Below are 25,187 nucleotides of genomic sequence, written 5' to 3' on the forward strand. Positions count from 1 at the left end.
AGAGAGTGTGTGTGTGTGTGTGTGGATTGATAGTGGTGATGACAATCATACATAACGAACCACCATTTTCTTCCCCGCGCACATAAGCTCCGACAACTGACACCCTGACTCACCCCCATCCAATTCCCCAGGTCATCTCCCGCTGAGGGGCGACACGAAGCTCCACTCTACGGAGGTCAGGGGTCAGGCCCTGCCATGGTGACCCCCACTCCCACCCGAGCTCATCCAATTTCTCCACCAACAAAGCCCAACCTTTCACCATCCAGCCACAGACCTCAGATCAACCTCTCTCTCTCTGTTTTTATTTTATGGCATTTAATCCCATTCCATTTCAGCAGCACATTTATCCAGTCTGGAGGAGCAGACAGCGCCATTTCCCCTCGCCGGAAAAAGGGGGGGTGAGAGATACCTCAGAGTGATCATATCAAACCTCTCTGAAGCGGGTCCATAACAGCGCGCGCGCGCGCACACACACACACACTGCTCTTTCCCTCCAGGCCGCGGGAACAGAAGCTCTTTGACGAGCCGAGGCGACGGACAAGCCGCTTGTCTGTAGCAGCTTTCTAATTAGTAATCGGCAGGTGGTCAGGTTTGGAGGAAGGAGGGGGGAGGGTAAAAAAAGGGGAGCTCTTCTCCCCCTGGGCCTTGTCAGAGCGCGCTAGGAGACTTTTGCCGAGCGCATCAGGGTGCTGCCGTTTCATTTTTCTGAGATAGCAGCTTTGGTGGCGCAGAGTGGCCGACATTTCAGTCTGGATATCGCATATCACAGGGCCGCTGTGACAATACAGCGCTTCTGTCACCACACCACTCAAAGCGACAGCAAATAAATAAATAACTGAGTTAAATAGATCTAAGACATCTGAGCCGATATGAACATCTAACAGCGAAGAGTGTGCAACTGTAAGCCTCAGTGTCTTGGGAATATCCCTCGCCGGTTAGCTGGTATGGACTCCAACATATGTTGAATACGAGCGCCTTTGATGTGGGTGTTTAAGGGCTCTATGAAAGCCTGGGCTGGAATAAGGGAGGAGTCCCAGACCTATAAAAACCTACGCCTAGGTTGTTTCTCCCAACAGTCCTTAATGTGAATTCACTCAATCACTTCAGATAAGAAGAAAAATTGAGTAGCATTCTGGCAAGAAAGCTAGCACCAGTGTGGTACTGAATACAATAGGACTGAAACAGCAGTCTTAACAACTTACAATTACAGTAGCGGTACACGACAGACAATCAGTCGACCTGGGTTTGTTTACTGCCGTTGTGTCCATGTTACTGTGGATTAAACCATCTGCTAAATATCTGTCAACTTTAACCTTAACAATTACACAGAAAGGCTTCTCTTAAAATGGAGTGTGGAGATGGCAGGAGAATAAGATCCAGCCAGTGACTTTCTGATGCACAGACTGGTTCTGCTTTAGCCTTTAGCCAGATGATAAATCACCGTCCAACGAGAGAGGTTTGCCTGGGCTATGCTAGCTTAGAGAGGGTGATAGACTGCATGATCCTGCTTATCCTTCACACAGAATCTATATATTAAGCTAAAGGCTTTCCAACAGACTGAGGTTATTTTACTACCTTTTTTTACACAGCTACTTCAGAGAGGCTTAGTTAGCATTTACCCATGCAATGGTAAGAAAGATCCCTGGTGCACTAGTCCAGCGTACTTGACGTATTCAAGAGTACTAAGCATCATTAGCAGCCAACAAAAATGTGCCAAGTGTACTAAACACGGAGATGCTGTGATTTTATCTGCCCATCTAAGCCTATATATTTAGGTATGGGCGTGGGGTGTGATGGCTGTCCGCACACCCATGCATTGCGAGCAGTATGCTAGCAAGTGACGCTTACGTTAGCCCAGTCAGGGAGGAAGTCTGGAAGCTGAAAGTAGGCGGGGGGTGGGATGGGGTGGGAGCTGGGACTGGCAGATTATATGGCCAGTCCACATCTGACCCATCAGAGACAAACACATCCCCCTTTACGCTCGCACGCACAGCCTGAGCAGGTGTGAGCACATCAGGGACTGGGAGCCATATTAGGTGGGAATGTGGAAGCAGGAGGGCAGCCCGGCCATGTTAACACTCCATTTTAGAGTGGTGCAGGGAGGGGGGAGGGGGGAGGGAGAGAGAGGGAGAGAGAGAGAGAGAGAGAGAGAGAGAGAGAGAGAGAGAGAGAGAGAGAGAGAGAGAGCAGAAGCAAGAAATTGCATGAACACGACAAGGACACTTTGTGTGTGTAGGGGTCAGAGATTTGTGTGCGTGAGTGTGTAGGTCTGGTGGTGTCTGCGGACAGGGTGCTCCGGTGTGTGTGTGTGTGTGTGTGTGTGTGTGTGTGTGTGTGTGTGTGTGTGTGCGTGCTGCCAGCCTGGCTCTGTGCTATTGATCTGGTGTGTGTATAATCTCCCAGCCAGATCCATGAAGCGTGCCGTGTGTCATATATATCCGCCAAAGCTACAGGGAGCGTGGACAGAGGACTGCCACTCAAAAGGCCCAATCGATCCCGCAGGCTGCCCCTGTGCGCTGTCCGCCTGCACTGACCGCAATACAAATGCCCCTTCCATTTTTCCTTTCCTCCACTTAGCCTCCTCTTCTCGCTCTCTCTCCATCTCTCTCTTCGTCCTGTTCAAGCTCTTCTTTATCCTTGCACGGCAGCAGAGCGCCGAGATGGAGGCTAAAGTGTATCCTATGGCAATTGTTTCTGCTTGTCTTTTTTACTGGCTAATCAATGCCCACTAAGCCTCCTGAAGAACAGAAATAATTCACTCATCCGTGTGTGTGTGTGTGTGTGTGTGTGTGGGCTCTGTACCACTGGATTTATCTTCATCTGAGAAAGCATCCATTTATATACATAGAAGTGTGAGTGTGTGTGCGATGCATGCATGTCTCAGACTCTCCAACGATGACAAAAGCAATTAACGTGGCAGTTCGGGGGGGGGGCTTGTGCCCTGGCTCTGCCTGTTTAATACCCTCTCCAAGTGTGGTCAGTTTTACATATTGTGTGTCACTAGACGAATATAAAAGGATTTAGCGTTTAGCAGGGGCTTAATCCGGGCCATGGCTTTGTGCCTGCTTAAGCCAGTCGAATCAAATCTGATTGCAATAAGGCTGCAGCAAATGACCACGAACCAGAGACGGGGGGGGGGGGGGGGGGGGGAGAGAGAGAGAGAGAGAGAGAGAGAGAGAGAGAGAGAGAGAGAGAGAGAGAGAGAGAGAGAGAGAGAGAGAATAAAGGAATGGACAAGGGAAAAATATGCACATTACAAAGCATGTAACCACACCTTCAAAATACGCAATCTGCATATGTGGAGCACGAACACATGTGCATGCGCGCACACACAGACAATCACAAACAGCCTCTCCGGAGCCATCAGACAATAAGATCAGAGCCAACGGTACAGCACATCCGACACAAATCAGAGATTTGTCACAAAGGCCATGTGTTGGAAATCTAATGGCGCGTGGTGCAACTGCCTAATCCACACGATGCACTCCCCGCAACAATAGCCTTTGTTCCATCTACTGTGGAGCGACGGGGGGAAAAAAAGAAAAGAGAAAGAATACGAAAAAAAAAAATGATATCAAAGCCGGTTTGTCATCTGTGCCTTATAGCGTCTCAGCTGCATAAACAGGCAGGCCAACCGAGGCAGGCAGGGTTTTTTTTTCTCTCCCCCATCCAGTGCACTGGCGGAGGGCTTGAAGGAGAGACGCACTGTGGTTTCATAAACGCCTCTTTAAAAGCGGCGGCTCTGGGCTGCTGTCGCCTCGCTCGCCCCTGCACTGATAGCGCCGAAGACCTTGTGGCGCGGCAGACGCTGGGATGAAGGAGGCTTCTTGGGCTAGGAGCGGCCATGCTTTCAAGGACTTTTGGGGATGAGAGCGCATCCCTCCGCACGTGCACAGAAACACAAACACCCCGAGCCTGGCGGTGCTTTTGTTAAACCACCAGCTTGCGGTTCCTGAACAGCGAAGCTAAGCGAAGGGCCAGCATTGTGTTCTGAGCGTGCGTGCGTGTGTGTGTGTGTGTGTCTGCGTCTGCATTAAAACGATCCTCTGAGATAATTTCCGAGGCGGTTGGCGCATTACCCCGCCAAGGATGATCCATTTGCGCTCATGCTTGACCTTTTTTCATGGGAGCTGGGTTGAGTGAAGAGGACATGCAGCCAAAGATATGAGCTTGCCAAGGCCGCCACAACAACTACCAGCGCCGGCTGCCTTCGACAGCAAGGCTGACATTCTAACCTCCACCAACTCCCCGACACCCAGCCTCGTGTTCCGCCAAATATCCTAACAGCGGGTGCGCGGGGAGAGCCTTGTTTACAGCACTGCAGAGAAAAGGTTACGTCTTTTTGTCTTGCTTTCTTCAACCCTAAAACTCTATCCTTGTGTGTGTGTGTGTGTGTGTGTGTGTGTGTGTGTGTGTGTGTGTGTGTGTGTGCCCGTGCATGTACAAAACAGAGACATAATGGGAGCCAGGCGGAAAACTTTTCTTGGAAAAAAAAAAAAAGAAACGGGTGGAGGAAAAGTGGGAGCGCGCACAACAGGGGGGGCAGAAAAACAAGCTTGTGCTAGACTAATGCAAAGTCTGAAAGACGACGGGTGCAGCATGGCAAAAGTCTCCAACGAGGTCAGATAAATAATAGCGAAACATACATGCACCCTTCCTACACAGAGACAATGAGCAGGCTTTTGGGTTGAGACTGGCTGATGGCTGCTTATTGTGCACAGGCTCTCTCACTGTGGGATGTGATTCCCTCCCAAGGGACTTTTCAAGCAGACTGGGGTACAAGGACAAACATGAATGTGAGAGAGAGAGAGAGAGAGAGAGAGAGAGAGAGAGAGAGAGAGAGAGAGAGAGAGAGAGAGAGAGAGAGAGAGAGAGAGAGAGAGAGAGAGAGAGAGAGAGAGAGAGAGAGAGAGAGAGAGAGAGAGAAAAAGAGAAAGAGAACAAAATGTACTGCAGTGGGAAATAATGCTGGACAGAACGCAAATTTAATGAGCCAGCATGTCTCAGGAGGGACCAATAAACAAACTGCATGTCACTGGGCAACAGCGAGGGGTGGCAGGAAACTCATGCGAGGCTTACAGATTTAGCATTGAGCCGCAGCCATGGGAGACACTTAAATTAAGTAATTTAACCTCTTTCAGACATCTTGACAGCTCCTGTCAAGTATTTTGGGGTCTTTAAGTACTGTTAGTCTGTCAGAGTAAACAACAAAGGCTCATGGATGGGCAAAATATACAATCATAAACATGATTTTGTGATTGCAAGCTGTGCTAAAGCGGATTCTGAAAAAAAGTGTCACAATGCCACTTGAGAAATCACCAATATACAAGCCTCCACCCCACAAGAAACACTAGTGATGCAGTCAACAGCAGACATTCACTGTAGCCTACAGCAGCAAATTCTGTGAGCACGTACAAATGGCACAAGCCAAGTGCTCTGCTGTGCGCAACAACAACAACAAATAAGCTACTCATGTAGGCACAATAAAGGCAGATAAAGTGGTCAGCAGTGGTCAGTTTATTTCATGTGCTTCTGCTAGTTCTATTGTGGGATGCCATGTATACATTTTGTCTATATTTCAATGAATTTTGTAACAAGTATACTTAGCATTATGAATGCTTTGGGATAAGTGGTGGAATTGCTAAAGCTAGCAATGTCTGAAAATATTTAGGAGCAACTTGCCTGACTGGCCGGGTGGAGAGAGAGCTAAAAGCTTTGCTGAGGCAACCAGTGCAACCATCGCTGACTATAGCACTTCACATAAAAATCTATGGCTATTTGGTTAGGCTTCCTGAGGCTGGTGTCAGCAAAAGGCTGTTTGGATTCGTAGGCACGTGTCTGTTGCCCGTGGGCAAACGTGCGCTTTCCTACAGCGACTCATTCCACTAATGGGCCGGAGGACTAGTCTTCACAATGCAAGAAACGGATCCTGGTTTATACGTGTGTGTGTGTATGTGTGTGTTTCTGAAGAGATGTGTGTAATTTGATTATGAAACAAGCGCAGTGCTACGTCATATGCACATACATGCACTATGCTGTGTATTCCAGAGTGCGTTCTGTTAAGTAAGAACTATACTGAGCCCATGTTACATCACTGCCTGGTGTAATACCTTTGTGTAGACACTGTGCACAGTGTGTGGTGATTCCGCTAGCCTTGTTTTGAGTGCGCTTAAAGTGGTGTGTGGTGATTCCGCTAGCCTTGTTTTGAGTGCGCTTAAAGTGGTGTGTGGTGATTCCGCTAGCCTTGTTTTGAGTGCGCTTAAAGTGGTGTGTGGCATTGGCTCTGTTGTGGCATACTGTGTTGCCTGCTGAGCAGGGCTCCTGAGAGACCGACCAGCTGAGAGAGCAGCGTGAGGGTTCGGCCAGTGGCAGTGGGCTCCAGGAGGGGCACTGGAGCTCAGCACACCGGCGCCCACCATTACCCGCGCTAATTAGGACATCCAGCACAGAGATCTCCAATGTTAAACTCTGGCACAAATAAAAGTTACGTGTGTGAGTTAGTGAAGCATGCAGGAATTAAGTGTGTGTTTGTGTGTGTGTGTGTGAGTGAGTGTGTAGGTGTGTATTTGAGCACTTGCAATGATGTGCATGTGTAGGCATGAGCTCAAAGCTTTAAAAGCGAATGTCTGCATGTGCATCACATTTCAGCTCTGATGCATGCGTGTGCATGTGACGTGACTGCGTGTGTGTTTGTGACTGCGTGTGTGTTTCTCCCCTACCTCCAGGCCGGTAGATGATGTCGTCCTCCGTAATGAAGGAGGTGATCTCTCCGTTCTCCATGCGCTCGTAGCGTGACTTTTTCTTGGGCAGCTTCTTCTTGCTCTTCTTGCCTCCTTCCTCGGAGATCATTGTAACACTCCCACCCCCTCCACTCCCCCCACCTCCTCCTACACCAACGCCGCCGCCTCCTCCAACTCCTCCTGCTCCTCCTCCCCCGCCCCCACCTCCTCCACCACCACCTCCGGAGGTGCCTCCCTCATTGTCATCGTCTTCGCTGTGTTCGCTCTCGGCGTAGTTGCGTGCGCCGCCCTCTAACGTGCAGCTGCGGCGTGGCCTGGAGCTTTCGCCCTCGCGCCCTTTGTCCCGTTCGCTTCCGCCGCCGCCACCACGTCCCTTGTCCCTCTCGCGCTCTCGGTCTCTGTCCCGGTCACGGTCCCTGTCGCGGTCCCGCTCCTTGTCCTTGTCCTTGTCGGCGGTCATGATTCGCCACGTGCCTTCCTCTGTCCTCTCACGGCTGGGCCTCCGTGAAAGGTAGACTGTGAGCCTGGGCTTCAGTCTTCTGAATTTACCGGTCAGATCCAGGAAAAAGTCCGCCGCACCGACAACCCCAGTGTTTCAGGAGAGCTGAGGAAAACAGAGAGAGAGAGAGAGAGAGAGAAAAAAAAAAGGAGGGGTTTTTAATAAATCATTTTTTTTTTTCAACAACACCCCAACTAACATCACCTTCCATTCAATCAATATGGATTCGTAACACCACCATTTGTGAGTCTGATTAGTCAGTCAGTCCTACAGCATTAAAGTGAGGGGGGAGAGATGGAGAGGTACAAAGGAAAAGTAGTAAGACGACAGGCACCCATCGATAAACATAATCAGCTTAATCAATCTCTCTCCTCTCGGAGCTTCAGCGCCCGTCTCTCCTGGTGGGACTGGCTAGCTCATCAAATTGGCCTCGTCTCCCATGGCAACACCTGGCCTCCTGAGGAATGCACTAACCGCCCTGGTGCCATCACACCAACGACAAACATCAGACACGCTTTCAAGCTGCCGCCACTACCATTCCCCCCTGCTCTTCCATCAGATAAGAGAGGGATGAGAGAAAGAGGTGGAGGGAGGGATGAGAGAAAGAAATGGATGGAGAGAGAGAGAGAGAGAGAGAGAGAGAGAGAGAGAGAGAGAGAGAGAGAGGGGGGGGGGGGGGGATGAGAGCAACGAGAGGGATGCACATGCTGCACACAGTAATTTGCACAGGATTCCCTCCCGCGGAGTAAGCTCTGCAAATAGCTCCGGCCACATCTGAAGAGCTGGGAGAGCATCAAGGCAGTAGCAATCACACCCAGCTATGAGATCCATCTCTGCCTCGAGCCCCATAAAAAGCCTTTAAAAGGTTGAGTGAGTGTGTGTGTGTGTGTGTGTGTGTGTGTATGTGTGTACGTACACAAACGTGTGTATTTGTGAAATAAAAAAGTAAAGTACCTATGAGCATTTGAATCATATGGCTCTGAAAATTAATGTAGATTTTCCTGCCAATTTTTCTACAGAGCTGAAATTCTAAATGAAATTTAGCCTTAACCACTTACATGGGCAAGCACTTCAGTGACGAGATGAAAGTAGCCTATATTTACACATTTCAGATCACTTAAATAAAATGGCTGGTGAGAAAAATGGGCATGGAGCTTCAGCTTCCAGTTAGGAAGAAACTGTCGCTAGTACTACTGCTTTCTGAAACAACAGAATATTGAGCGTCTTTATATCAGAACTATCGCAGTCCCCTCACAGGCAAGCTGTGAGCATGAGGTCAAAAGAATCAAGGTAATTTATTTAGCCTTTGAACATCTTACGGTAAAAGGACACAAATAAGACCACTTGAAAGACAAGAGTGAAAATAAAAAATGACCCTCTTTATTGCAAACCGATTGGAGCATTATTAAGATTTCCCCAACCTTTGGTTAGAAGCCTAGCAAGCTTTAGTTTAGAAGGTAGTCTGAGCTGCATTTTTAATGTGTGCTAGCGCGTGCTCGTGAAAACCAGAGCGGGCTACCAGAGCCACAATGACAAGCCTGGCAGCCATGACGAAAGCCCATCTGAGGGTAAATATGTCGCAGAGAGGGAAGAGGAAGAAACAGGAAGACGGAGAGAGACTGCAAGAAAGTAAGAGGCAAGAGAGAGAGAGGGAGATATGGAGAAGAAATGGCTTGTGACAGGCACGGGCGAAACGCTTGACAACTCGGCTCGTCACTCGCGCTCAGTGCCCGTCACATCGCCAGGGAAACGGCTGGCGGCTGACAGGGCAGCTGCAGCAGCGGGAACAGAAGTGTCTCGGGCTGATTACAGAGCATGCCTGACGCCGTGCCATTAATCACATAATCATGAGCCATTGCAGTGATGTATGCCAAACACACACACACACACACACCTTCAATGACCAGTTGAATGGAAGAAAGCCTTGGTCTCAACCTAGGAAGCCTAGTTAGCCACAAGCTCAGGTGAACAGTTTTCTAGTAACCATCAAAAGTGCCCATGGGGTAAAAAAAGAAAAAAAAAAGAAAAAAAGAGCTAAACATTAGTCCACAGTCGTGCTTCTGAGCAGGTACACACCATGAAAGGGTTTCATTAATGTTAATGACCTCTATGTGCAATTCAGGTCGGTAGCCATGCGCGCACATACAAATTCATCTCATAAACGCCAGGGTGTAGTTAAATGATTGGCCCATCAGCATCCATTATGAAAAGCCTATTTGGTGCTGTGGAAACACATTACATTATTAACAGTGCTTTTCCTCCCTCTAGCTAGCCCCAGTGCTAATCAAGGGCACACCACCTTGCACAAATCTACGCTAATTCTCCTGCTGACACTACAACAACAAAGCCAACATAGCCTAAGAAACCAATAATACTCGAGAAACGAGAAAAAACACACACACACACACACACACACACACACACACACTATACACACTCACAGTTATGCTAGTATCGTAACAATTATTCATTGTTAGGCAAGCTGAAGTATATAAATGAAAAGCAGAGAGGTGAGATGGGGTGGCGGTGAGGGTGGGAGGAGGTTTCGGTGGGAAGGGATTGGAGCACGGCTGGGGGAGTCAAAGCACGGAGCCATTACACATCAATCCCCAGAGCTGGACCCTCTGAAAGATACCAGCTGTCTGGAGGAAGGGTTGGGGGAGAGAGGGAGGTAGAGAGAAAGAGCGAGAGAGAGAGAGCAAGAGAGAGAGCAAGAGAGAGAGAGAGAGGGAAGCAAGAAAGAGAAATAAATAAAGATAGATAGAAAGAAAGATAGAAAGACAGAGAGAGAGAGAACTGCCATTTGTGGTAGGGAATACAGAGAGCCAATCTCTCCCTCTTCATTTCCCTCTTGCTCTCTCTCCCTTTCTCATTACGGACACCCAGTAAGGAGGTGTGAGTGAGGAATTCTTAAATAACAGCTACATTTCTCTCGCCACTGCATGAAAAAAAGAGGAGGAAGGGGGAGGACAAAAAAAAGAGTGTGAATAAAGGTATAAATTAGACCTCTGCCCTTGGAAAAAAAAGCAAAGCCCACACAGTCTGTCTCTCGATTAACACATTGCCACACAATGGGCCACAAAGGCAGGCCTTCATCTCGCGCTAGCTTGTCCCCCCCGCTCCCTCACACACACTCTCTCTATTAAAGCTACTCCTGCCTGCTCACATTCCGCTCAGAGTAGCCAGTGCTTCAGCAATAACCAGGCTGCCTAAATGTGCATTTACACACACACACAAAGTGTCTTACACCATTCAATTGCCTGCAGTCAACATCTCAGACAACCTATAGGAGCAATGCACTGATGCAATTAAATGGGGGACTTGCAAGCCATAAAATCACACACACAGATGAAGGTGTTTTCATCAGGGGAGGATTAGTGTACTGTTCTTCTTTAAAGCCAGTGTTTTTATAGCGGTGAGATGTTTGAACATGGAATAACACCCAGGCAACCGAGAGGATTGGAATGTAACAGAGCAATTTCTAGGAGAGGGGGACAAAAAAAATAAAAATCCTGAGACATTAAAAAAAAATGGTAATACAAAGGCTTGAGGGAAGCCAGCGCCTTGCCCGAATGACTGGCATTAGCGTGCGACAGCAGTTTGCCTCGCGAGGGCTTTAGGCCAGCTTTTCCACATGGATTTGGCAGCACAGAAATGCGCTCATATGATTACATTTTCTAAAAGCGAGATTAGTCCCAACACGCACACACATACACACACACACACACTTATACAGATTTATCTGCAATATGGGCAACTCGCACTTAACTGACAAAAATGGTCTGCATTCAATTCTGCCTGTTCAACCACACAATGCTCCACTCACAAACAAGAGTGCTGTGAGGCCGCCCTTTATCCCCCCCATTAGACGCATATGTTAGGGCTATGCTACAGGGAGCGGGGGAGAGGAGGGGGGTTGGGGGGGGGACATTACAGGCATAATTTAAAACAGAGAGTCTGGGCAAATTACGGAGTGTATCAACACCTTGTTGACCTCTACTGTAAGCTTCATGGAGACGCACAAGGAATCCACTCGAGGAGGTATTAGAAAACTGTGTGTATGTATGTGCTCTGTGTGGTGTGTGTGTGTGTGTGTGTGTGTGTGTGTGTGTTGGGGGGAGGTGTAAAACGGTGTGTGTTTAACAGTGATTTGTGTCTTTGGATCAGGAGCGACGCTCCATATGCAATTTATGTTTCAGTGCTGAACATGAGCTGACAAGAGTGAGAGGGGGAAAAAACACACACACACACACACACACACACACACACACACAATGTGCATCTTCCTGGTTTACTTAGAGAACAAAGCGTCGGGCTGATCTTCTGGAAGCTGTGATTTACAAGGCGCCTTTGTTTTACGACTCACGGTCTAACTGCTGCTTCAGTCACTCGGACGCGTCAAACCATTCAAACCGCTAGGCTAGGCTATTTTACGGCAGCGGTGGAGAGCACGCCACCAGTTTACATTTTCTTCGGTAACAGACACGTCGGCGACAGAGGGTCATCATCGTCTGGTTTGCTCATACTCTGTGAGGGAACCAGAGCAGATGCTTGCACAGAAGCAGTCAACCTTCCTCTTTTTTAACAGCATCTCAATATTGATTAAAGAGAAAAATGTCAATCCTTGGCTCTGGGCAAGTACAATGAAATAGAACCCTGTGCTAGCGGGTTTTCTTTCAATTATACATTGTTAATATATGAATACTTAGACTTATTATCATCTCCCTTTGTTCAATCACGCGTTGAATTACTGGAACTACTTTTACTGGTGAAAGGAGGGCTTCGTCCTGGGGGTCTGTTGTGTCTGCACATGGATCCAGCCAGAAGGCATTAAACCCACCCACGCCTCCGTCCACCCCCACCCGTCCACTCTTCATCTCTCCCCCAGTGAAAGAGGGGAAGAGCGCGGTGGCCAAATCTAAATGATGTGCAGGCGGTCATGCTGGCCTGGCCTGCTTACTTGACCCGCTGCCCTTGTGGTTGTTTATGTATTTATCAAACGCAAACATGGGGGATTGGGGGGGGGGGGGCGGCAGCAGCTGGCCCGCATTCTCCTCCATTTTTCACCCAGGCGCAAAAGGGAAAGGAGAGAGAGATGGCTGTTAGGTGAAAGCCCGAGGGATGGGCTGCTCTAGTCTTATTCCAGAGGTGTGTCTGAACCCCTGGGTGTGATATCTATGATTACCACCATCGCCCGGCTTTTTCACAGCTTTTTACCCCAGTGGTAACTCCTATCAGAAAGAGAGGTGGTGAATGGCTGTGGAGGAATGGCTCTAAATACCGATTCTATCCAATGGCACCGCAGTAACACATCTATGGAAACCTGTCAAGGTTGAAGCCGAGGTCATATTAATTGAAGACGGAAAAAAACGAGGAAAAAAGAACAATGGAAATTTGACAGTCTTTCCTGTGCTGAGCTGTCTATATGTGTGTGTGTGTGTGTGTGTGTGTGTGTCTAGATCTGGGCAGCACCCTCAGGGCTGACGCTCTATTAGAGGGTGTTATTTGCAATGCTCTGAGAGCGGCTTCATTTCACAATGACACCTGAAACATGAGCACAGCATGTACGTGCCGATGGCACCAGCAGTGCCAAACTGCATGTGGAGCCTACATCCAGCTATGCGTCTGTGCAAATTAAAATCCCATTTTTCAAAAAAGGAGAGGAAAAGCTACAGACTTATACTGAAAACAAAATGTGTAAGGACATCTTGGCTTTGTTCGCTGTAGGCTGTTCAGAAGTAAAACGTGTTTTACACCCACTTCCTTTGTGCATTGGCAGGATTGTGTTGTCAATAAATTGCAAGTGGCAAAGATACTGTGGTTTGGAATGCGTGGAAGAAAACAGAAACAAGAAATCAATGAAATGACGTAGCAACGCAATATCTATGAAGCCGCATTCTCACATGTGTGCGCTTGTGCTACACTGCAAGTGGAGGAAAACAAATGCACTAGACAAGCAGACGGCATAGCTTTGTCAGCTCACTGAATACACGTCATGCTTGCTCTTCCTGACGGTACATCATGCGGAGCAACTTAAACAATGGGTCAGCTCCCATGGCGAGGACGAAGAGAGAAAGGGAGGGGAGAGGGAGGGGGGAGAGAGAGAGAGAGAGATAAAATGTTCTAGCACTGAAAGCAGAGAAAGGCATCATGCTTCAAAACAAATTTCCTCATCCAAGATGGCAAGCCCTGCGGTCAGGAATCACTGCGAACATATTGCGCATAACCTCATCACTCCGGGCTCTTCCGCCAAAGCTCCTCCTCGAGCCCCCTTCCCTTCACGCCTCACAGACGCAGGATCACAGAGCCATTAGGTCAGCACCACACGTAGCTTCTAAGTGGCTAAATTATTTAGTTAGTTATCTGGTGGCATGGCTTTCTCTTCTTCCTCCTCCCATGCTTGTCTTGTTGCTGGGCCACTGGCAGCACCAGATGGTGTGTGTGTGTCTTCTGTGGGGGGTGTTCCATTGAACACACACACACACACACACACACACACACACACAGCAGCCTGGGCCAAAAAGCACCTCTGCCACTCCAGATAGCGCAGGATGCTATTACCTCTAATTAGGAAGGGGCCTTTTGTTTCGGAGGGCAACTGCCTGCCCCTTCGCCCCAACACTGCCTGCCACTGCCACCACCACCGCAGCAGGAGCAGCCTGCACAGGGGGCTGCAGCGAATCACAACTACTCCCCTTTGTGTTGCCATCCCCATAGCACAAACACTGGCTTAACTTAGCCTAGCCTGGGCTAACCTGCCAGAGACTCTGCGAGCAAACGAGGGCTCAGCCAGTGCAGTGCACTGCAGGCAGACATGCATGCCATTCAAAACAATCTGAGGCTAGCAGAAAGCAAACATGCGCCACTTCACCAGCATGGGAACAGACAGTCTGGGTTGAGCTGAGGTCTTGACGGAGAGAATGGCGCATAGGAAAGGTCGACGTTGGGGGTTGGAGGGGCTGTGATCCGGCTTTTGGCTGCCTTACGTTGCATTTACAGGGCTTCCCGAACAGCGAGAGAGCTGTTCTAAAGGTAGGTTATGGTGAGGGGTTGGAGAAGGGGGGGAAAAAAAAGGTTGAAAAAGGAAGGAAGGAGGGAGGGAGGGCCACGAGACCGTGGCAGTGAATGGCCTGTACAGTGGCTGCCTTTGAGCCGTGACCCCAGACAAGGCTGCACTGTCGAGATCTGTCTGTAATTGTTTGCTTTCCCGTAGAGGGTGGGGGGGGGGGGGGGGGGAGAGAGGAGGACAGGGATAGAAAAAGAGAGAGAACGAGAGGAAGAGCACAGGTCAGCAGAATGCTTCTGGGGATGAGGAAGAACCCCAGAGCTCACACCTGGCCTCGGCAGCACACTCATAAAACATGCATACAGTGCTGCTAAAGCTGCAGCTTCATGTAATAGAGCGACACACACACACACACACACACACAGCTCTGACAATCGCAGTTTTAAAATGGAGGAAGACGGACAATTTGGGGCAAGCACTATGGAGAGGTGCTTCAATGAGGCCACTTGTGTTCTCCTATGAGTGAGTGCCTGTGTGTATAACTGCACGGTTGTGGAATTGCACACTTGTGTTTTCATGAGGGCATATCCATAAATTTGTGCGCACATAGTCATTACCTGTACCACCACCACAACCAGCACCACCCTCTCCATCCCTGTGTGTGCCGTTTTGTGTCTAAATAAGATGGTTTACAGTAGCGATGAGCAGATTAGGCACTGGCTGCCGGTGTGTGAAATGGAGAGCTGATCCCTCAGTGATAGTGATGGTTTTGTGTGTTTTGTGTGTGTGTATGTGTGTGTGTGTGTGTGTGTGTGTGTGTGTGTGTGTGTGTGTGTGTGTGTGTTTGCATGCACACGTCCTCTTGCCTCCAGCAAACAACAGGACCGGGGGCCTCCCTGCCTGCCACGGTCGCATATTTCTCATCTCCTTCCTGATACCTCACCACACTAACAGATCTGATTATGTCGTGCATCGCCTTTCACAACACTATGCCAGGAGGCCTGCGAGTAAACAGGTCTGGTGTTCAGAGAAACCTAATAGGGCGCACGGAAGGCGGAGGATGGATGGATGGGGTGGCAAGAGACTCTCTCTCTCTCTCTCTCTCTCTCTCTCTGTTCGGAGAGTCCGCATAGAACCCGATCGCTCTACAAGATGGAGGATTGTCAGCTATGACGACAGCCTGGATACAGGAGAGACTCTTAACAGGCTGTCAGTACATTAATAACTAACTGTACAGTGCAGTGGTGCTGGGTGGGGTGGGAGGAGTGAACAAGAATGAGAGAGAGAGAGAGAGAGAGTGCGAGAGAGAGAGCGAGAGAGAAAGAGAGAGAGAGAGAATGAGAGAGAGAGAGAGAGTGCGAGAGAGAGAGCGAAAGAGAGAGAGCGAGAGAGAGAGAGAGCGAGAGAGATAGAGAGCGAGAGAGAGGAGGAGAGAGAGAGAGAGGGAGAGGAGGAGAGAGAGAGAGAGAGGGGGGAAATGGCCTCCAGCACAGGCAGAGAGCCATTACACTCTGTGTAAATACTGCTGTGATTGTGTCATTCAGGGGGTTGGGGTGTTGTGGGATGGAAGGGGGGATGGTTGGGGGGGGGGGGTGTTTGGAGAGTTCAGCCGAGCGACCAACTTTCAAAAACAAAAGGAGAGTTTTATTAGTGCCGTCCCCGCCGCTCCTCAGAGAGCTTTTGGGCAGCTCCTCCCTCTCGTCTCTCCACACCCCCATTCAGTGCGTTTGGAGAAGAGACAGAGACGGGGCAGGATTATGAGGTCTCAGTAGAGGAGGGGAAAAAAAGAAAAATACCAAAAAAGGTGCCCCCGCCCCGTCGACATGCCATGACAGATGTGTTCTGATACATTAGTGCTTTATGGAAAATATACACAGCATATTCACACCTCCCAGAGCTGGCCATCACATTGCCTTACCAAAGCAAGAAAATATACCTAGGGAGACCAAGACGGTGACCATTATGTCTGTGTGTGTGTGTGAGAGAGAAAGAGTGAGCGAGCAAGTGTGTGTGTCTGGTGAAAATAGCTTGCAAATGCATCGGTGGGGCTCAAAAAAAGGAGGCAGTTTGAGCAGGTCTGCCACAGTACCGCATTCATGCTGTAGAGTGTGTGTGTGTGTGTGTATACGCACACATGCCTGCCCACGCACATGTGTCAATCCCGAAGAGTGCTCCATTGACTGCTGAGCAACTGTATTTGCACTGAACTGCACACAAGGCTGAAGTGAGGCAGCAGAGTGGGGAGGGGGTGGGGGAGGGAGAGGGAAGAGAAGACAGCATGGCTGCACTGAACCAGGGCTTGACCTTTCCAGCTCTCTCAGCAGCTTCTCACTGAGATTCTCAACCACCACCACCCCCCCCCCTCGTATGTCCTTATATATAACACCCACTCTCCATCATACACACTTGAGAAAACATAGTACCCACACATACACACACACACAACTTGTTAAGCAAACACTGGCATTTGTGGCCCCTGGCCAGGTATGTTTAACATCTGACATTTCACCTCTATGCTCTCCAAATGCAAATGCAATGCAGTCAATTAATACAACATCAAATGCATGCAATATAATACTCAACTTGGCTAACCCAACTGGGTGCTATCTGTATCTGAAAACGGAGTAAACCTTATTTGGGATTATGGTGAATACACCAGCACAAAGTGCAACGCGTATCTTACTGCAGTGAGGTAACTGGGGACAGGACACAGTTCTAAGCCACGGTGCTCGTATTGTCCCTGTGGTTAGGCTCCATAATGATTAACAATTTGATGACTCTCCGACATCCCCGTAATTAACATCGGCAAGAATTTCACATGCCCCCGAAAATGCGCGGGGACACTAGCTAACTCGATTAATTTGCTTTTATGCAGAAATAATCTCTGATCAGCATTACAAAGTGACTCGCAAACAAATTAGGTTTGAGCCAAGAGTGCTCATTGATCTCCGCACTCATCCCGAGCTATGCCCATGAAAGCCAAGGCGGCGGTAATCCAATACCCATCACTGAGGACGGGACGTGGGGGTGGGGGGTTGTTGGTCGCTCTGGCCGCATCTTCCAGCATAAGGAAAATGTCCAGCTTGCACACACACACACACACACGCACGCACGCACGCACGCACGCACGCACGCACGCACGCGCAGACCTCAGAGCGCGTTCAATTAGGAGGTATTTCTGTGCTCCGTCAGCAGGGCTGTGGCAGAGTGTCAGCTAATTGCTTTTGGGATTACGCTAATCAAGGGAGCGATTGAGCAGGCTGTGTGCCTTTAACAAAAATAACAACACCGACAACGACACCACCACCACCATCACTGTATCCTCCCACTGTGCGTGTTTGATTGTGCTACCATTCTGAGCCAACCAAAGATGGGCGATTACCGTGAACGCAATAAGACAATGGCAGTGTCATTTTCATCCCCTGACAAAGATGGAAACCTGCAGTGGCAGGAAGAGGGATGGCTGCTGTAAAAAAAACAAAAAAAGTTCCATAACGGTGATCCTTTGTGAACGATGGAGATCCAACAGTTTAAACAGTAACAATGATGAGTCAACAGCAAGGCTACATGCAATGCTTAACTCCCGGAGTCATGCGCTCCACTGGGAGTTTTTGAAATAGCTGTGGTGAAGGGGGGGGGGGGCATCTGAAAGCGGGAATGCATGTGTACAACATGCCCTGGAGATTGCCGTGCCAACAGCTATAATCATCAAGGGCTGCTAGCGTTGCTAACAACAAATGAGGGCTGCAGTGCTCTTTGTTCCAAGGATGAAAATGTGGTACAACACGAGATCACTGACAAAACAGAAATCACCTCAGTGAACAAACATACTGCTATGCAGCTAGGAACAAAAAGTGGAAAAAAATGTAAATGTTGTTCATGATGACTCAACACACTAAACTCTTACTCCTCAGCTCTTCAAGTATCATTCAAGACTTGGAGTATAGGTTTAATGGGAAAGCGTGGACACATACCTACACCAAGGCCAAAAAGAGCAGCCCATCTTGTGGGCACTAATAACCTTGGGCCGTCTAGCACATCTTCCATGGCTGTATGGAATTGCACAGGGTATAAATAGAAGATCCATTTCTCATCGGCAGTCTGTTACAGCTCTATTTCAGCTTGTCATTAAATATTTATCCCAACCAAGTGGCGGATCCAAGCGAGGTGATAAGCATTTAGGAACCCAAATCTCTGACTAACTCCTCACACCCCAACCCAACCCCCCCTCCCCACACACACACACACACACACACACACACACACACACCAGACACTCATTTTATTCACATGGATTATCTACAAGTGTTCCTTTAATCTGTCGTGGAGGCCAAGAACAGGAGAAATCCCTTGACTGTCTCCCAAAGGAGATACCTTCCCGTGCTATTCATTATTAGTATTATTTTACCCCCACCAAAAAGCAAAGGAAAAGAAAGAGAGAGAAAAAGATAGAGTGAGAGAGAGAGAGGAGTTAGGAGGTTCCTCGTCAGCAGTGGTATGCACCAATTCCATGGATAAGATATTCTTTAACCTCCAAAATGCAGAGCCATGCTAAGCTTATTGTTCCTCATAGAGAGGCCTTGAGAACTAGGGCAGGTGAAGAGAGAGAGAGACATTCTAAACCCTCTTAACCTGCAACCAAATTATTTTACAAGCTCAGGCGGCTGCACCCGAGTGATCACTTGTAGGGTTGTCATTTCTCAGCACAAGATCACAAAGGAAAGCTAAACATTTTTGGTAAAGCAGATTACAAAGACGCTAAGGAACAGGCTAGGATAAAGGAAGGACCCAAAAGCCATGGTTACCGTGAGGAGAGGTGGGAGGGAGAGGGAATGTGTGTGTGTGTGTGTGTGTTTGTGTGAGAGTGCGTGCTTAAAACCACCGCTGACTCCTTGTCGAAGCAGCTCGCTATTTTGGCTCCCACTGAACTTGGCATCTTCAAAAACAAGACAGATGAAGAGTGATTGCGATAACGCCGCACCGCAGCGTGGTGGGTGGTGTTGCACAGGGGCATTAGTGCACCTCTAGCCTACCCCCGCCTGCTTCAAACGCAATGCCTTGCGCCTTCTCTCAAACCACCGGCTTCACAGGTATTCTTGGACGAGGAGCAAAAAAATATATAAAAAATACAAAACAAAGAGGCATCTTTTCAGAGACTCTACAGGGGATAACGGTCTGCCATAGCTGTGGGCTGCCCCAAAGGGAGAAGGAGGAGGAGGAAGAGAGGCTTCTTTCCAAAACTGGAGCTGTCGACCCCTGCAAGCTCCTGACAGGTCAGCTTACACGCCAAGCTGGCTGAGCCAAGAGTAGCCAGAGAGCAGCTCGCTGTTCACCTCCCACCGGCCCAGAGGGAAAATACTCATCGACTCTCCAAACCATCTAAACAGATACCTTAGATCTGACTGAGTGCTTTATAATCAAAGCATAAGACATAAGAGACAGCACAATCAAAACATATCTTTAAGAAAACAAAACTGGAGGAGGCAAAAAAGGCTACTTTCTAACATTCAGAGAGCCAGTGAGTTACAAAGCTACAAATTGCCACTAGCAAAGGCTCCACTTTTGATAAAGGTAGCTCAGCTCAGCTCAGCTTAGCCTAGCCTAGCCTAGCCTAGAAGTATAACAACATATTTTATGAACCCTGTGGTTCGCCATAAAAGAGGGGCTTAACACAAACAGACTTGTCCACCTACAGTGGGATGAGAGCACAGGGTTTTAAGCAGCTGAATTCTTTAGGACAAAGAGAGTCAGGAGAGTAAATCAACACCCGCATCAGTGGGTCAAGAGTCAAATAATCTCGCTGTCGTTTTAATGCACCACTGCCCAATCTGGCTGGACTAATCCAGTTTCGACATGCAGACCTGGCACAGTGCTCCATGTTGAAATGATTACAGCTGTTTTGTCAAACTTAAAACGGGCAACACTGAGCTGCATAATGTAATAAACATCCTCTAGTCTCTCAGAGACTAAGTACCTTTAGCTTACTGGCAAAGGAGATGAATACATGCCAAGCTTTAGGACAAAATGCTGATTTAAAGTAGTCAGTGAATCCAGATCAAAATGATCCACTAGAGTATTTGATTGAAACGACATCACCCTTTAAAATACTGACCAATGTTATCTCCTCTGTCAGAACATACTCTCACAGCTATTATGGAAAGTACAAGGTAAAAGGAGGACTGAAAATATAAAGCTTGCAGGTTAGCATGTGTAAACTAGTTGGTTCATTAGAAACTCCTCTTTAAAAAGCGTGGGCACTAGCTGTTAAGTTTGTTATGAGCAAATGTCTCATTAAATGCTGAATAATATCTTTGAATCACAATAGACACACATTTTCCCTAATTAAGAAATGAAATACTACAGTAGCTCATGCTTTTCATAAAAAAAAAATACTAGCCTTAACAACATCTTGATAACTGACAACTTGTGAAAGTGTTTTTAAATCTTTTCCAGAAACTGCCTGAAAATGAGGAAAATCAAAATTCCACACCCTCATCATGAATCCACACATCTGTTGTCAGGCTCACTGGCGTCACCCAATGTTATTGCCAGGGCTGAACCTCACGCTAGCTCCAGAAGCTGACTGTGCTGACACAGCCATAAGATGCCAGTTCAACAGCAGCATGCTAGCGCAGTTCATCAAGTAAGAGTGAGCTGAAGCGTACTGGGGCACTTGCGCACGTTCATTCTGGGCAGAGATACTGTGTTGAGAGGCCAGTGGATGAAACAAACGCTCTAGCCAAGTGAAAAGGCAGCAGGGCGGGGATGAAACGTCGGCTGCATAGTTGTCGTTTTTTTTTTTTTTTTTTAATTCCACCTGTGACAGACTAGAGCCACTTCACATTGATGAGCCTCCGGAAGTGACCATCTGGAGAGCAGCCAGGTGCTACATTTACACAGTCTGTTTTACACTCAACCTTTTTTTTCCTTTCTCTCTCCTTTTTTTTTTTAAGTCATCCATTTTTCCTAGATGCCACTGTGAAAATCCCTTTTGCCCGCCACTGTGCCTTTCATATTTTAATTTATGTTTTTGAAACAAATGGAGATTAGGAGAGCGCTGGCGAGGGGAGGAGGACGAGGGGCATGATTTTTTTTTTTTAGATGAAAAATGTACAAAGCGGTTTGATGTGGGCCATTCGCGTTGTTGGCTGTGAACCTGCCCGGGGTAGAGACTAAACAGAGGGACGAGGGGCTTGACTGTGCCAACTTTCACCTCTTCGCTTGTGTACAGAGTCGCCAGTCATTGCTAAGCAGGAATGCACAGCTGGCAAAACTCAATTACCTAAACGCATATGACTTGCGCTGACCTCAAATGTTTACGTTGATTTTTTCATCTGTGCCTTTCCCTGGACACTCAAATATTTATCCCTCGTTAACAATGCGCTACCTATAGTCTTTGGGTAATCCTTTTTTTCGTAGTCTGCCCGCCGAACAGAACAAAGGGGGTCACCGGGACAAGCACTCCCAAGGGTTGAACACGTCAGCTGGAAGATCACAGCTCAAGTGGATTGCATTTATTTTGCAACGCTGTCGCAACTGAACCACACGTACACACGCGTGCTATCCTTGACGGAGGCAAAGAGGAGGAAAATTAAGAATGAGAGGGAGAGAGAGAGGGAGAGAGAGAGAGAGAGAGAGAGAGAGAGAGACACAGAAGGGAGGAAACTAGTTCACGCTCCATCACGATAATTATCATGGAGACTGGCGGTGACAATCACCTCTGAAGATAATCAGAATTGCAGCTGCCATTTCCACCACAACAGTAGAGAAAAATCTATACTGCTTGTACACCATCGATGAGCCCCTCACCCAGCTGAGAAAGAGGGAGGTTAAGTGAAAAAAAAACTCTGAAAATAGTTCTGAAATGCACACATGTACACGCAGTGAATGTGTGAATGATCAGCAAATATTACTCTTCTCGCCTTGGCCCTTAAATCACGGAGGGCTGGGACTCCTGCATTATTTAAGGAGGAGGGGGGGCTGATGCATAATTCAGAGTGAACAGCCGATTTGATGCATAAATAAAAGTCATACACTTCAACGCATTAAATGTTTACAACCCCAAATAGGATTGGAGGAGCGCGAGCAGCGCCACTGTGTAGCCTGCCCGCTCCTTTGAACGTCTCAGGCCTGTCACTCCGCAGCGGGTGTCGCTTTCATCTCTGTTGACTTGCACTAAATGCATAAAACCCCCTGACTGACAAGGTTGACGGTAGGGGGGCTGAGGGGCAGGCCTGAAGGCTTTTGTTTGCCCAGACCAGACGCTTCACACGGGACCCAAAGCTGTCCTGCGCAGACAAGGCACCGAGTAGTATTAACAGAACATGTGTAGCGACAAGCTGCAACATTGGAGGCTAGCAGTACAAAGTTTCAATGGCGAACAAACGCAATATACGATATTTCGTCGTACAGGTGGTAAGGGGGACCGTTTTGGACCATGTCTAGCCCGCCAGCGGGTTATTTTATTTCAGTTCTGTTTTTGCGTTTGTTTCCTCTGCATCCTCCTCATCTGAGTCACGCGAGGCTTCTGTGTTTAGGTTCACCCGGATTCTTTTACTGTGTAATTACAGACATTCACAGCTACACAAATATGGAGGCTGCGTCAACAAAAGCCATCACTAGTGAATGAGATCAGGGAGCTGTGGAGTGCATCTGATGGCTTTAACGTCTTGCTCTCCCACACACACACACGCTCTCCCACACACACACACACACACACACACACACACACACACACACACACACACACACACACACACACACACACACACACACACACACACACACACACACACACACACACACACACACACACACACACACACACACACACACACACACACACACACACACACACACATCTATAGCCAGGCCCATGGGGAGTCCAGCTCCACTTTATGGCCATGCGCTGAATTAACAGGTCCAGATGTCCCCCCTCTCCACACAGGCGAGAGACCTCTCAGTTGGGCTCAGCTGCTTGGGGGCATTTTAAAAATATCACTTTCAATTATCCCAATTTCCTAAACGCCACTCCTGTGCTTAACGGTCACAGGAGTGAGAACAATCATCAAGCCTCTCTCTCTCTCTTTTTATTTTGTATGCGAATCCTTATTGGCCTTTTTCAAGCATGGAGTGCTGCTGACAAAATAAATAAATCAGAGCCGTCAGCACCCTGACCGCGGATATGGTCAAATGTCCTATTTTCGGTCTACACTCACGCACTGCAGATAGTCAAGTAACACGCAAAATAACTGCTTGGTGATGGTCTGCTGAATTGAGAGAGACTGCCTCCAGGGTTTTGGAGGAAGAAACAAGGGAGAATCTTGAGATGCCCTTTTCCCACTATACTAAAAAAGTACAACTAGATTTACAACTGGAATTCCTGTTTTTCCTGTCAGCCCAAGGTAAAAACCATAAAACGGTGTACTAAAACTGTTGTTTGAAACCTGCCCTTGTGCGGTGGTGATAGTAAGAACACTGCAAACCGTACCACAAGGCGCTTTCTTTAAGCATGTCAACAGTGTCATCTTATTTTCAGAGAGAATAACTTGGCCCAAAGCCTTTAACCCACAGATATGTCCTCTTTGAATGTGCAGTTGGAAACTGCAATGGAGGAGCCACTCAAACAAACAACTCCTTAAAAAAACACAACCTTCAGACCCTCTGCGTGTAGTTCTGTGAGTCACCAAGAGTTCACCAGTGACTCACATATCCTGTCTACTGGTCCCAGCAGATCTGATGCACATCTCCCTGTAGCACCAGAGTGGTGCGTGGGCACTATGGTAACAGTATCCGTGGCAATTAGCAAGGCTAGAGGTGTTCCTCACCTCCATAAACAAAGAGAGTTCAGAAGAAGAATGTAGCCTTAATCTCCACTGATAACAATGCCTATTTAGAACACGCCTCTAAACGACAGCATCAGACAGGCCGCAAGGAGTGAGGAGTGACTCAACGAATGGCTCGTGGAATAAAACGGCTTCTTTAGAAACGACAACACACACTTTATCGTGTAGGTTAGCAAATCCAGGAGCACACAACCACCAACCTCTTTTCATTCTTTTGGAAAAGCGCATTACATGCTTGACAGAGGCTTCTTTCACAAAAGCACTTAACTTCTGTCTCATATCCCGCGACATGGGAATGAAGCTAAAAGATACATCAACCATGAGTAAATGCTTTATGTATTCTAGCGGTTCTATAAAAAAAAAAAAAATCTGATGAATCAAAGCTGCCCACAACGTATAAAAGGCAGGAAAAATAGTTGACCGTGGAAAAAGTGTGGAAAGTGACATTAATTACATCCATCCCTGATCCAATTCATTACAGCTCTATCACCCACATGCCATCCACCTACTCCTCGAACCCAATAGCTAAACTGCATCAGTCTGCAAAGCCCCAGCTTAACTCACGCCTTCCTATATCAAACAAACAAACACTACCACTGCCCACCACACATCTAGGAAATGGAGGGAGGAGGATGAAGCGTTTGGAGTGGTGGGTTAGAGAGGGGGGGGGGGGGGGGGTTCTGCCCAGTGTAATCCTAGAGAATTCCATCGCACGAGCGGATTAAATAACACCTCCGACACCCCTGTCAAAACGTTCCGTCTGCCTCCAGCCTGGCAACTGATCCATTACAGCGCACACTTTCGGACGAATCCCGTTCTGCAGTCACACACTGCCGGAGCACGCGGCCCCTTTGATCAGACCATCATCCTCCTTTTGATTCCTCCAAGGTGAGGCTCCGGAGAGGAAGACTGTGTACTGAATGCTTGGTGTGTGTACACTGGCGAGGGGGAGCGGGAGATGGGGTGTGTGGGAGAAAACGCATTACCTTTGTCTACACTGGCAGTTACAGAACAGCGCGTTCTGGTGCATGTATGGGGGGGGGGGGGGGGGTGAATGCTGATAAAATGCAATAGGCAGTGAAGCTTGGGAAACATTC

At 48.1% G+C, this 25,187-nt stretch overlaps 1 protein-coding gene across 1 annotated transcript in view; it reads right to left on the bottom strand.

The window, feature by feature from the left end:
• Positions 1-6,912, bottom strand: part of rerea (arginine-glutamic acid dipeptide (RE) repeats a) — a gene marked incomplete in the record, with an annotated part of 88,263 nt that extends 81,351 nt beyond the window's left edge. The window contains 1 exon segment of the mRNA XM_076276948.1: positions 6,720-6,912. Within this exon segment, the coding sequence (XP_076133063.1) occupies positions 6,720-6,849 (130 nt within the window).
• Between the last annotated feature and the right edge of the window lie 18,275 nt (positions 6,913-25,187).

Source organism: Alosa pseudoharengus, unplaced genomic scaffold (genome assembly GCF_046254945.1).
Source record: "Alosa pseudoharengus isolate Yale_2024_CS ecotype anadromous, Long Island Sound unplaced genomic scaffold, YU_APseudo_1.1 YU_APseudo_1.1_scf_9, whole genome shotgun sequence".
NCBI lineage: Eukaryota > Metazoa > Chordata > Actinopteri > Clupeiformes > Clupeidae > Alosa > Alosa pseudoharengus.